Source organism: Siniperca chuatsi, linkage group LG6 (assembly GCF_020085105.1).
Source record: "Siniperca chuatsi isolate FFG_IHB_CAS linkage group LG6, ASM2008510v1, whole genome shotgun sequence".
NCBI classification, from domain to species: Eukaryota; Metazoa; Chordata; class Actinopteri; order Centrarchiformes; family Sinipercidae; genus Siniperca; species Siniperca chuatsi.
The window spans coordinates 252,501-262,987 of NC_058047.1; the positions used below are offsets into that span (position 1 = coordinate 252,501).

At 49.6% G+C, this 10,487-nt stretch overlaps 1 protein-coding gene and 2 long non-coding RNA genes across 5 annotated transcripts in view; 1 reads left to right on the forward strand and 2 right to left on the reverse strand.

Moving 5' to 3' along the window:
* The window catches only part of LOC122878306, a 10,827-nt gene extending 6,896 nt beyond the window's left edge, over positions 1–3,931 (reverse strand). The window contains exons 1-2 of the long non-coding RNA XR_006378446.1: positions 3,795–3,931; positions 2,912–3,078 (exon numbers count right to left, since the gene is read on the reverse strand). This is a non-coding gene — a long non-coding RNA (uncharacterized LOC122878306). The remainder of the gene's footprint in view (positions 1–2,911; positions 3,079–3,794) is intronic.
* Positions 1–10,235, forward strand: part of plppr3b (phospholipid phosphatase related 3b) — a 12,169-nt gene extending 1,934 nt beyond the window's left edge. For all 3 annotated transcript variants that reach the window (XM_044200954.1, XM_044200955.1, XM_044200956.1), the window contains 6 exons: positions 484–669; positions 857–983; positions 2,707–2,902; positions 3,023–3,080; positions 3,866–4,039; positions 6,803–10,235. In XM_044200954.1, coding sequence (XP_044056889.1) covers positions 484–669; positions 857–983; positions 2,707–2,902; positions 3,023–3,080; positions 3,866–4,039; positions 6,803–8,179 — 2,118 coding nt within the window. In that variant the 3' untranslated portion in view covers positions 8,180–10,235. The remainder of the gene's footprint in view (positions 1–483; positions 670–856; positions 984–2,706; positions 2,903–3,022; positions 3,081–3,865; positions 4,040–6,802) is intronic.
* On the reverse strand, positions 3,946–6,788 carry LOC122878305. The gene is made up of 3 exons (XR_006378445.1): positions 6,194–6,788; positions 4,721–5,766; positions 3,946–4,076 (listed from the first exon to the last, which is right to left on the reverse strand). It is a non-coding gene; the product is annotated as an uncharacterized LOC122878305 (long non-coding RNA).
* Positions 10,236–10,487: the final 252 nt, after the last annotated feature.

Sequence of the window (10,487 nt, forward strand, 5' to 3'; positions counted from 1 at the left end):
GGAGGAGCGGGGGAGCGGGGGGAGGGTTTGGGAGGAGCGGGGAGGAGCGGGGGGAGGGTTTTGGAGGAGCGGTGGAGGAGCGGAGGGGCGGGGGAGGGTTTTGGAGGAGCGGTGGAGGAGCGGAGGGGCGGGGAGGGGCGGGGTACTGTCTGACTTCCTGTCTGCGGCTCTCAGCTGCGAGCCCATTGGTTCCTGCTGAAGGCGGACATCTTTAAATTTACAGTTTCCTGTTTAAACGGCTCCGTAGTTCCCTCAGCTGCTCGCTGTAGTTCCCTCAGCTGCTCGCTGTAGTTTCCTCAGCTGCTCGCTGTAGTTCCCTCAGCTGCTCGCTGTAGTTTCCATCAGACTAACAGGAGGAAACAGTGCGTTTGTTGGGGACTATTTCCAGCGGCGGATGAATCCACATGTGGGGCTCTGTGGGTGTTTGGGGCGGCAGGTGTGTTCACTCTGTATTAAGACCTGATATGACTGTTGTGTGTGCAGCTGCCCATCGTGGCTTCTTCTATGGTGTCTCTTTACTTCCTGGAGCTGACTGACGTGGTTCAGCCGGCTCAGGTGGGTTTCCGCTGCCACGACAGAGACCTCAGCATGCCGTATGTGGACGGAGGAGACGAACTGATCCCACTGCTGATGCTGCTGAGCCTCGCGTTCGCCGGACCTGCTGCCTCGGTAACACACACACACACACACACACACACACGGGTCTGGTAGAGTCCGGTTGTACTGTGGTGGATCCACACTGACTCTCAGCAGTAACCACAGAGACCTCCATCTCTCCTGAACCTGAACCAGGAGCTGTGAGGGTCTAAACAGAACTCCTGTCAGGTTCTGAGGGTCACTTTGTTTTGTGGATCAGATCATGCTGGTTGAAGGTCTCATCTACTGCCTGCAGTCCCGGCTGAAGCTGCGCAGACCGGAGGGAAGCATCAACGCCGGAGGCTGCAACTTCAACTCCTTCCTGAGGAGGACGGTCCGCTTCGTGGGTACGAGACTGACTGCACCACCACCCTCACCTGCACCCTCACCTGCAACACCGTCCTCACCTGCACCCTCACCTGCACCACCACCCTCAGCTGCACCACCACCCTCAGCTGCACCACCACCCTCAGCTGCAACACCGTCCTCACCTGCACCCTCACCTGCACCTGCAACACCACCCTCAGCTGCAACACACCCTCACCTGCAACACACCCAAACCCTACAACACCACCCTCACCTGCAACACACCCTCACCTGCACCTGCAACACACTCTCACCTGCACCCTCACCTGCACCTGCAACACCACCCTCAGCTGCACCACCACCCTCAGCTGCAACACACCCTCACCTGCACCGCCACCCTCACCTGCAACACACCCTCACCTGCAACAGCACCCTCACCTGCAACACACCCTCACCTGCAACACCACCTGCAACACACCCTCACCTGCACCTGCAACACACTCTCACCTGCACCTGCACCACCACCCTCACCTGCACCTGCAACACCACCCTCAGCTGCACCACCACCCTCAGCTGCAACACACCCTCACTTGCACCACCACCCTCACCTGCAACACCACCCTCACCTGCAACACCACCTGCACCTGCAACACCGTCCTCACCTGCACCCTCACCTGCACCTGCAACACCACCCTCACCTGCAACACACCCTCTCCTGCAACCACACCCTCACCTGCACCTGCAACACCACCCTCAGCTGCACCACCACCCTCAGCTGCACCACCACCCTCAGCTGCAACACACCCTCACCTGCACCACCACCCTCACCTGCAACACCACCCTCACCTGCACCCTCACCTGCACCACCACCCTCACCTGCAACACCGTCCTCACCTGCACCCTCACCTGCACCACCACCCTCAGCTGCACCACCACCCTCAGCTGCAAGACACCCTCACCTGCACTGCCACCCTCACCTGCAACACCACCCTCACCTGCACCACCACCTGCACCTGCAACACACCCAAACCCTACAACACCACCCTCACCTGCAACACACCCTCACCTGCACCACCACCTGCACCTGCAACACACCCTCACCTGCACCACCACCTGCACCTGCACCACCACCCTCAGCTGCAACACACCCTCACCTGCACCGCCACCCTCACCTGCAACACACCCTCACCTGCACCACCACCTGCACCTGCACCACCACCTGCACCTGCAACACACCCTCACCTGCACCACCACCCTCACCTGCACCACCACCCTCACCTGCACCACCACCTGCACCTGCAACAGCACCTCACCTGCACCACCACCTGCACCTGCAACACACCCTCACCTGCACCTGCAACACACCCTCACCTGCACCACCACCTGCACCACACCCTCACCTGCACCACCACCTGCACCTGCAACACCACCCTCACCTGCACCACCACCTGCACCTGCAACACCACCCTCACCTGCACCCTCACCTGCACCTGCAACACCACCCTCACCTGCACCACCACCTGCACCTGCAACACCACCCTCACCTGCACCCTCACCTGCACCTGCAACACCACCCTCACCTGCACCACCACCTGCACCTGCAACACCACCCTCACCTGCACCCTCACCTGCACCTGCAACAGCACCCTCACCTGCACCACACTCAAAACCTGCAACACACCCAAAACCTGCACCACCACCTAGAAGTCACCTCTGTCTCTCTCTGCAGGTGTTCAGTCCTCACACCTGTCTTTCTCTCTGCAGGTGTGCACGTGTTCGGTCTGTGTGCGACGGCGTTGGTCACTGACATCATCCAGCTGTCGACAGGTTACCACGCTCCGTTCTTCCTCACCGTCTGTAAACCGAACTACACTCTCGCCGGCATGTCGTGCGACAGAAACGCTTACATCACTAAAGACATCTGCTCGGGACATGACCAGCATGCCATCATGGCCGCCAGGTGAGTTACCTGTTCGTGCTGTGTTTCTGTTGGTCGGGACGTCACGTCTGATGTGATGGAAGGATTAAAGTGATTATTGATTAAAGTTTGTCTTTCTTCTTCTTTCTTCTGTCCCGACAGGAAAACCTTCCCTTCCCAGCATGCAACTCTGTCTGCCTTCGCTGCTGTTTATGTTTCTGTAAGAAAACGTGTCATCAGCTTATTTCTCTCGGATCATCTTTGTTCAAACCGACAGAACTTCTTTTTAGATTTTACTTTAACATAAATGGACCCTTGAGGGTCTCGACCAGCAGGCTCTACTGTTCTCACGCGTTTATAAAGTCCAACATGTCGGACAGAATAAAGTCTGGACTATTGGTTAAAACTCAGACTGGTTTGGACCTCAGAGAGTCTTCATCTTCATCTTTTTACTGAGGAAGACTGTGTTTTAAACAACGTCTGACTGAATAAAAGCAAACAACTTAGCATAAACCCTAAAAAGAAATCGCATGATGAAAGTCAGCAGCTGTATGAGTTCACAGTTTAAGATGCAAAAATCAATTAATTAAAAGTTAAAATGCTAACTGAATGCTAACAGCTTAGCTAACTTCCTGCTCCTCACCAGCTGATTTATTATAAATAATAATTTACTGTAATGAGAAGATGTGCGGCTGTTTCTAACATTAGCTTGTTTAAAACTACAAACTATCAAACCACGGCCATGATGTCACTTCCTGTTCTTACAAAACACAACAGAGCTTTTACTGTGAAAAGTATCCCTACATGTCCACATGAGAACTGAGAAGCTGTTCATGAAATTCAGTTTTCATCCATGAAATGAATTTTGTTTGATTATTTTTAGAGGATGTAAGATTATAAAGTTCAACATATAATTTTAAAATGTAATTCATACTTTTGTAGTGTTAATATATGTTTATTAGAAGTAAACTAATCTCGGACTGTTGATTGTCTGTTTGCTTTCAGATGTATTTTAACTCGACCATCTCCGACAGCACCAAGCTGCTGAAACCCGTCTTGGTCTTTGCTTTCGCCATCGCGGCGGCGTTGACGGGTCTGACTCAGATCACTCAGCATCGCAGCCATCCCATCGACGTGTACGTGGGCTTCCTCATCGGAGCCTTCATCGCTGCTTATCTGGTGAGATCTGAAACTCGGAGGCGTCTGAACTGGAGACCTGATGATAACAAACAGACCTTCACGTCAAACATTTGAATCATTTTCTCACTAACGAGGTCAAAAAGTTAAAATCTCTGTTTTATTCTCCACCCTCTCTGAGCAGAAAACTGATTTTACTAAAATCCTGCAGAGTGAAGAAGTTTATTGTCAAAAGTACAGTGAAATGCTTGGTGTCCCGGCTCTCTCATCCTTTGTGAACATAAACAAATACAGACCATCCATGCAGTAACGCTTAAAGCCCACAACGACCCTCACAGCCCGCATAACAGTAACACAACCAGCGCTCGCTCAAAGGTCAGTTCACGCAGATTCAAACGAACTAGTTCACGGTCATTTCTTGTTTTCCTTTACAGGAAGTTGTTAGTTTGACGGCTGTTGGCTCGTCTGACCCTTTAATGATTTCTTGTGATCATCATTCACTCGCAGATATTTCCCAGACCGGTCGGATGCTTCAGCTCGACGTGGCGTTTTAAAAATCTGTGACTCATCAGATTCGGTGACCCAAAACACCGACATGCCGAGGTGACTTAACAACGCTCGCGTTCATTAGTTGCAAAAGGATACGTTCAGTTCACCGTTGAACACTCTTTTAGCGCACAACACTGCTTACAACCCACGTAACCATATACCCAGTGCACTCACATGCAACATCAGCTTTGCCAGCCTTCACCCTTTTAAAGGTTTTACTCGTGAACCTCTGCGCCTGTGGATCGACTGCAGTGGGTGGGCGCTGCGCTGCTGTCGCCTGTAGGTCCGGGCTGTGGGCTTCGAAGCGGGCATAAAGACAGCGGCCCGTGCTGGGATCGGATTATCCACACAGATTATAATATAGCCACTGACAGATTCAGTGTATTCATCCAAACTCGAGGTGGAATCCTTAAAGATTGCCCAGTCTGTTGATTCAAAACATCTCTGGAGTCTGGATGTGTGTTCTGCAGTCCAACACTGCCCTGTCCTCACAGCGCGCTGCGTACACTTAACTTTATGCTTGTAGGCGGGAAGCGAAAGTACTGATAGGTGATCGGATTTCCCAAAGTGAGGTTGTAGGATACGTCTGTAAGCTCCTTTGATCGTGGAGTAACAGTGAGCAAGTGTTTTGTCGCCTCTGGTTGGACATTTGACATGTTGGTAGTATTTTGGCAGCACAGTTTTCAAGTTACAATGGTTAAAGTCCACCACCACAACTGTGCCGCGATGGCATTAGCTTGCGGCTGTGTATAGTCAGCAGTTAACAGTAGCAGAGGAGCTCCCCTGGTAGGTAGAGTGGTCTGCACCGTACAGTTAGATGTTCCGGCGCTGGTGAGCAGGACCGGGAGACTATTTCCACGTTGGTGCACCATGAAAGAGAAACTGATGTTTTCTGGAAAAGACTGTTCATCCTGTAAACCAGTGGTTCCCACAGTGGGGGCCTGGTGGTCGGTCCAGAGGTGCAGCAGGATTTATCATTAAATGGTGGGGTCGGGTGTCTCGAACCACTGCTGTAAAAAACACACGATGCAGAAACTTTGTGTCTGTGGGATTCTGTGGTGTCGCATCTCCCTTCAAAGAGCCGTAATTCCCATCACTACACACACTCGGTGATTCTGTGCAGCTGATCAAACAGTCCAGCTGTTGTCATGGACACCTCTTTGTGTTTCTGTTGCCATGACGACTGCATCAGTATAAAACAGTAGATTGATGGAGAGTCTCTGTGCAGCAGGAAGATGAAAACATGAGTCAACATGTTTCACTACAATAAGATTATGCACCTCCAACATAAAAAGCTCAGAATAAAAATACACATCAAAATGTTACATAAACAGTCAAAGTCGTCAGACAGTCACAGAAACAAGGAAAGAATTCGACATTAACATTAAACTGTTTTATTAAATAACACCCAAACACGGGGGCTGAGGGGGCTGCCGGACCCCCTAAAATCAATCAGGAATTATAAAAACCGCCAGTTAATTAAAGTTTAAACTTGTGTTTTCCCCTTTCTTACTGGGATATAGGTTATATGTGTAGTAAGTATTTGTTTTTATCCATTTATTATCATGTGTATTAGTCCATTGTTGCATTGTTTACAATGTGGAGTCACGCAGAGAGAGGGGAAGAGAAACAAAAAAAAGCAAATACCTTCTTTCATCCTGAAACTTAATATGGCTGGAGTCTGTGTTAACAGGCAGACTGCAGGTGCAACGCAGGTTGAATGCACATCTTTATATCTCCTGTATGAAGTGGCTGCCTCCTCACTAAACTATGATAAACTGGTCATGGGTCACATGTCTCGCCCACGTCCAGCCGCTGTCTTACTTCCTCTTCATCTCCTTTCAGTTTTTATGCAGACTTCAGTGTTGCTGAGTTTCTGTGGCTGCTTTGACAAACAGTATGTTGGTGTTTGTTTGCTGTCTGTAAAACATCTAAAATTGTTGTTAATAATGATCAGATAGAAATGATCCTGGTCGTTAATTAATACAAAAGCAGCATTTAGTTCAGACATCATTATATAGACTGAGTTTCTCTGACTGACCTCCAGCGTCTCTGTAGAGTTTCTGTATCGAAGTGATTTTGATTTCATCCGTGACTGGATCAGTAAAACTTTCAGTGTCTGAGAGGAAAACAAACGATGGGATCGTAAAATGAACTAATTAGCGGAAGAGGTGAAACAGTTTCAGCAGTTCATCAGTTTACAATGCGACATCAGAGGATAGTCAGTCTTTAAACTGATGATTTTTTCTTCTTCAGGCTTTTCACGCTGTTGCCAACTTCAAGTCCTCTGATGACATCACTCCGGCCCCGCCTCCCCTGCCCCCGAAGGAGGACCCTCTGCGAGCGCTGACAGAGCGGGGACACGAGTCGGTCTACAACAAGGGTCCCGCCTCTGCCTCGGAGAGTAACGATGAGATAGCAGCAGCTCCGGCCCCCATGGACCGGCTGGAGGGCCTGGGGCCCCTGCAGAAGAAGGACTCCATGGGGAGCCTGAAGAGGGCCAGCGTGGACGTGGAGCTGCTGGCGCCTCGCAGCCCCATGGGGAAGGAGACCATGCTGACCTTCAGTAACACGCTGCCGAGGGCTAGCATGAATGTTAACGGGGTGCTGGGGGCCAACACGGGACCGGAGGACCTCGTGCAGCCAGTGCAGCGGCGTCTGAAGGCCGTGCAGGTTCCCATGGACCCAATGCGTTCGCAGCAGCTGGTGTCAGAGTGGAAGCAGAAGTCGATGGAGATGAGAGGCCTGAGCGTCCGGGACGAGGCGGAGCGCGAGGGCAGCGAGGATGGCTCTGAGGTGGGCTCTGTGGGAACAGACGAGGGGGGGTCTCGGGTCCCCATCTACCAGCCCGCAGTGCAGTGTCGGAGGGCAGCTTCTAGTCGCAACCCCACACCACCTCCAGGGGGCGCCAAAGCTGTGGCAACTCCCAGACCACCGCAGATCCCTGAAGCAGGACCTCCGCCAGTGTCCCCAAAGAGTGCCCTGACCCGGGCCAAGTGGCTCGCCATCCGAGAGAAGACAAGCGGGGAGGGCTCGGCCCGCGGTGCCACCAACCAGCCACGACTCATGCAGGTCATCGCCATGTCGAAGCAGCAGGGCCTCCTCCCCTCCTCCTCCTCGGGGGAGAAATCCTCCGAGACAACCTCCACCTGCTCCGGCACCTCCTCCACTACCGACTCTCCGCACTACCGCACCCCCTCCGAGCAGCAGCGGGAGGGGTTGGGTATCATCACAGTGGACGCCCATGCCCCTCACCATCCTGTCGTACAAGCCCCACCCCCTCCTCAAGCCCCACCCCTCGCAGGTAACGGTAACCCATGGGAGTGGGTGGGGGGGTCCAACGGGGGCGACCTGCGAGACACCTATGACCTCAACAGCCTGAACCGGGGAGACTCTGCCGCCCACGGCAGCAGCTTCCGGCCGCACCGATCCGCCTCGCCTCATGCCGCACTTGACCCCAACCTGGCCCTGCCCCCACCTCACCCACAGGTGGAGATGTCAGCAGACACTAAGAGCAGGGAGATGGCCATGAGACGCAAGACGGCGCTAGTTCTGTTGGATCGAGAGATTCGTAACCAGACTGAACAGGAGAACTATTATAAGAGTTTGCAGGGACGAAGGCTCAAGGATTAGTCTCTTACCTTTTCAAAACAAAAGCCTTATTTTGGTCAGGAACAGCACACCTGGACAGCAGTGAGGACCATGTTGCTATGCATTTCTTGGGCTTCATGTGATGGAAAGTTGGAGCTGCAAGAAATGAAAGTTTCCATCCAGGAGGGTCAGGCTTTATTCTCGGTGGCTCAACACTCTGGATAGTTTTCTCTCGGCATAAAAGACATTTTATCTGTGTTATAACAGAGTATCTCAATGTCCAGGACTCCTGCAGTATCCCAGGTTATTGGTCCGATAGTGCCAGAAAGTGGCACAGTGAAATTTTTAATAATAACAATCATTCAATTTTAAGCACCTTCCACATAACCCAAGGACACTTTACATACAGAAAACAAGCAAAAACTACATTCATAAAAAGTGCAGCTAAAAAGGTCTAGTCTTAAGTCTAGATTTAAATACAGAAATTGACTCATGTCAGAAAGAATGGCTTCCAGTCTGTTAATGTGTGAAGTTGTGCGTGCGGTGTAATGTATATGGGGGTCTTTCAAAAACATTTCCGTGGCAGTTTCTTTTATACTTATACGTTGTGGCCCATTTGGTAGGTTATAAAACACGCACTTACTGCAGATGACAACAACACTGACAGTACGAATACTCTCAGTAATAAAATACCTTCTGCTACCTGACGACCAGAACCGTTCGGTCTGGTTCACTGATCCAGGAGAGGATTTATCTGAATGATGGATTACCTTCATCTTTAGTGGAGAGACGACTGTCCACAGCGTTGAGCCACTGAGCGGGAAGCTGGAGAGTTTCCATAGCAACTCATTCTATGGATAATCTGAATTTCAGCAACGATTTTAAAGATTCATTCTGGAAGCACAAACATGCAACAAACCTGAAACCTGCAGTGCAGCTCATGTGATAAGATCGTGATGTTGTTTCCTCTGCGGTCACATCGCCTCCGACCACCAAACACGAGATCAGGATCTGCTTCGTGCCTCAGGCCCCGCCTCCCTGGAGGGGCATGGCCTATGACAGTGTTTCCTGTAGAGAATTGGTGGCTGGTTTCCATGCAGTAAGAAGATAAACCAACTTTGTGGACGTTGTTTCCGTTTTGCAGGAACTTGAAAAGGCTCTGGACATCGTGGCGGTGTGACTGCATGGCGGCCATGTTGGAGGTCTTACACTGATTGTATATTACCTGGATGAGTGTGTTGTTGCCTTGCTGTTGTGATGGCTTGGTTGCTATAGTGATTCTCAGCATGTTTGTTTGTTTGTTTGTGTGCTGCTCTCTGATTGGTTGAGGCTGTAAGTCTGTTTTTGTGTGTGTGAATCTGAATGTGTGTATTTATTAAGGCTGGACCGATATGAGATTAAATATTTATATAGATACTGATATTCAGAATTTAAAGATACACTTACTGATCTTATTACAGCACCCCGAAAAGACTCCTAAATAAACAAGTTTACTTAAAATTTCTGTGAATTGATACATCTGCTGATATGAATTGTTTTCTTTCTTTAAGAATTCTTTTACCCTAACACTAATACTCAATCACAGAAATAGAACAGGAGCTCTTAGAAACATAAAAAATCATTCTGTGAAAGACAAACTGCCTGATTTGACGACTGCCTCTGAGCTCTCTGAGGCTCTGAAACCAAATCAGTGAGTGTATCTGTAAATATGAAGTATTGATGAGCCAATACTGGGTCTGTCCCTGCTGTTAATGTGTCTGTGTGTTGTTGCATGTGTCGACAGTTTGATTTAAAATCAGACGGACGTCTTGTTCATCTCTGAGATAGTTTTTTTTTATCCTGAGAACTGAAAAGATTGATGATCTCTCGCAACATTTCCATTTGAATGTAAAAACACGAAACATCATTTATCTTGAATCTGTGAATTTTGTGACTGGAAACAGTAAAAAGAAAAAAATGCTGCTAGAAAAAGAGTTGAATCTGTCAAAATAAGAGAAGAACAGAGTTGAAACAGTTTCAGACTGAAGGATGGACGCTGCATGCTCTGTGGTCGTTATGATGAAAGTTCAAAATTAAAAGTTATTCTTGATCACTCTGATTTACACAAGTTATTTTAGTTCCAGTTTTATTATCAGTTTTGTATTTTTTAATGTAATCTTTTTCTGTCTTCCATTCAATTCAATTTTATTTATATAGCGCCAGTTCATAACAGAAGTTATCTCATTGCAGTTTTCCTATAAAGCAGGTCCAGACCGAACTCTTTATAATATTATTTACAGAAACCCAACAAATCCCACCATGAGCAAGCACTTGGTGACAGTGGCAAGGAAACACTTCCTTTAAGAAGCAG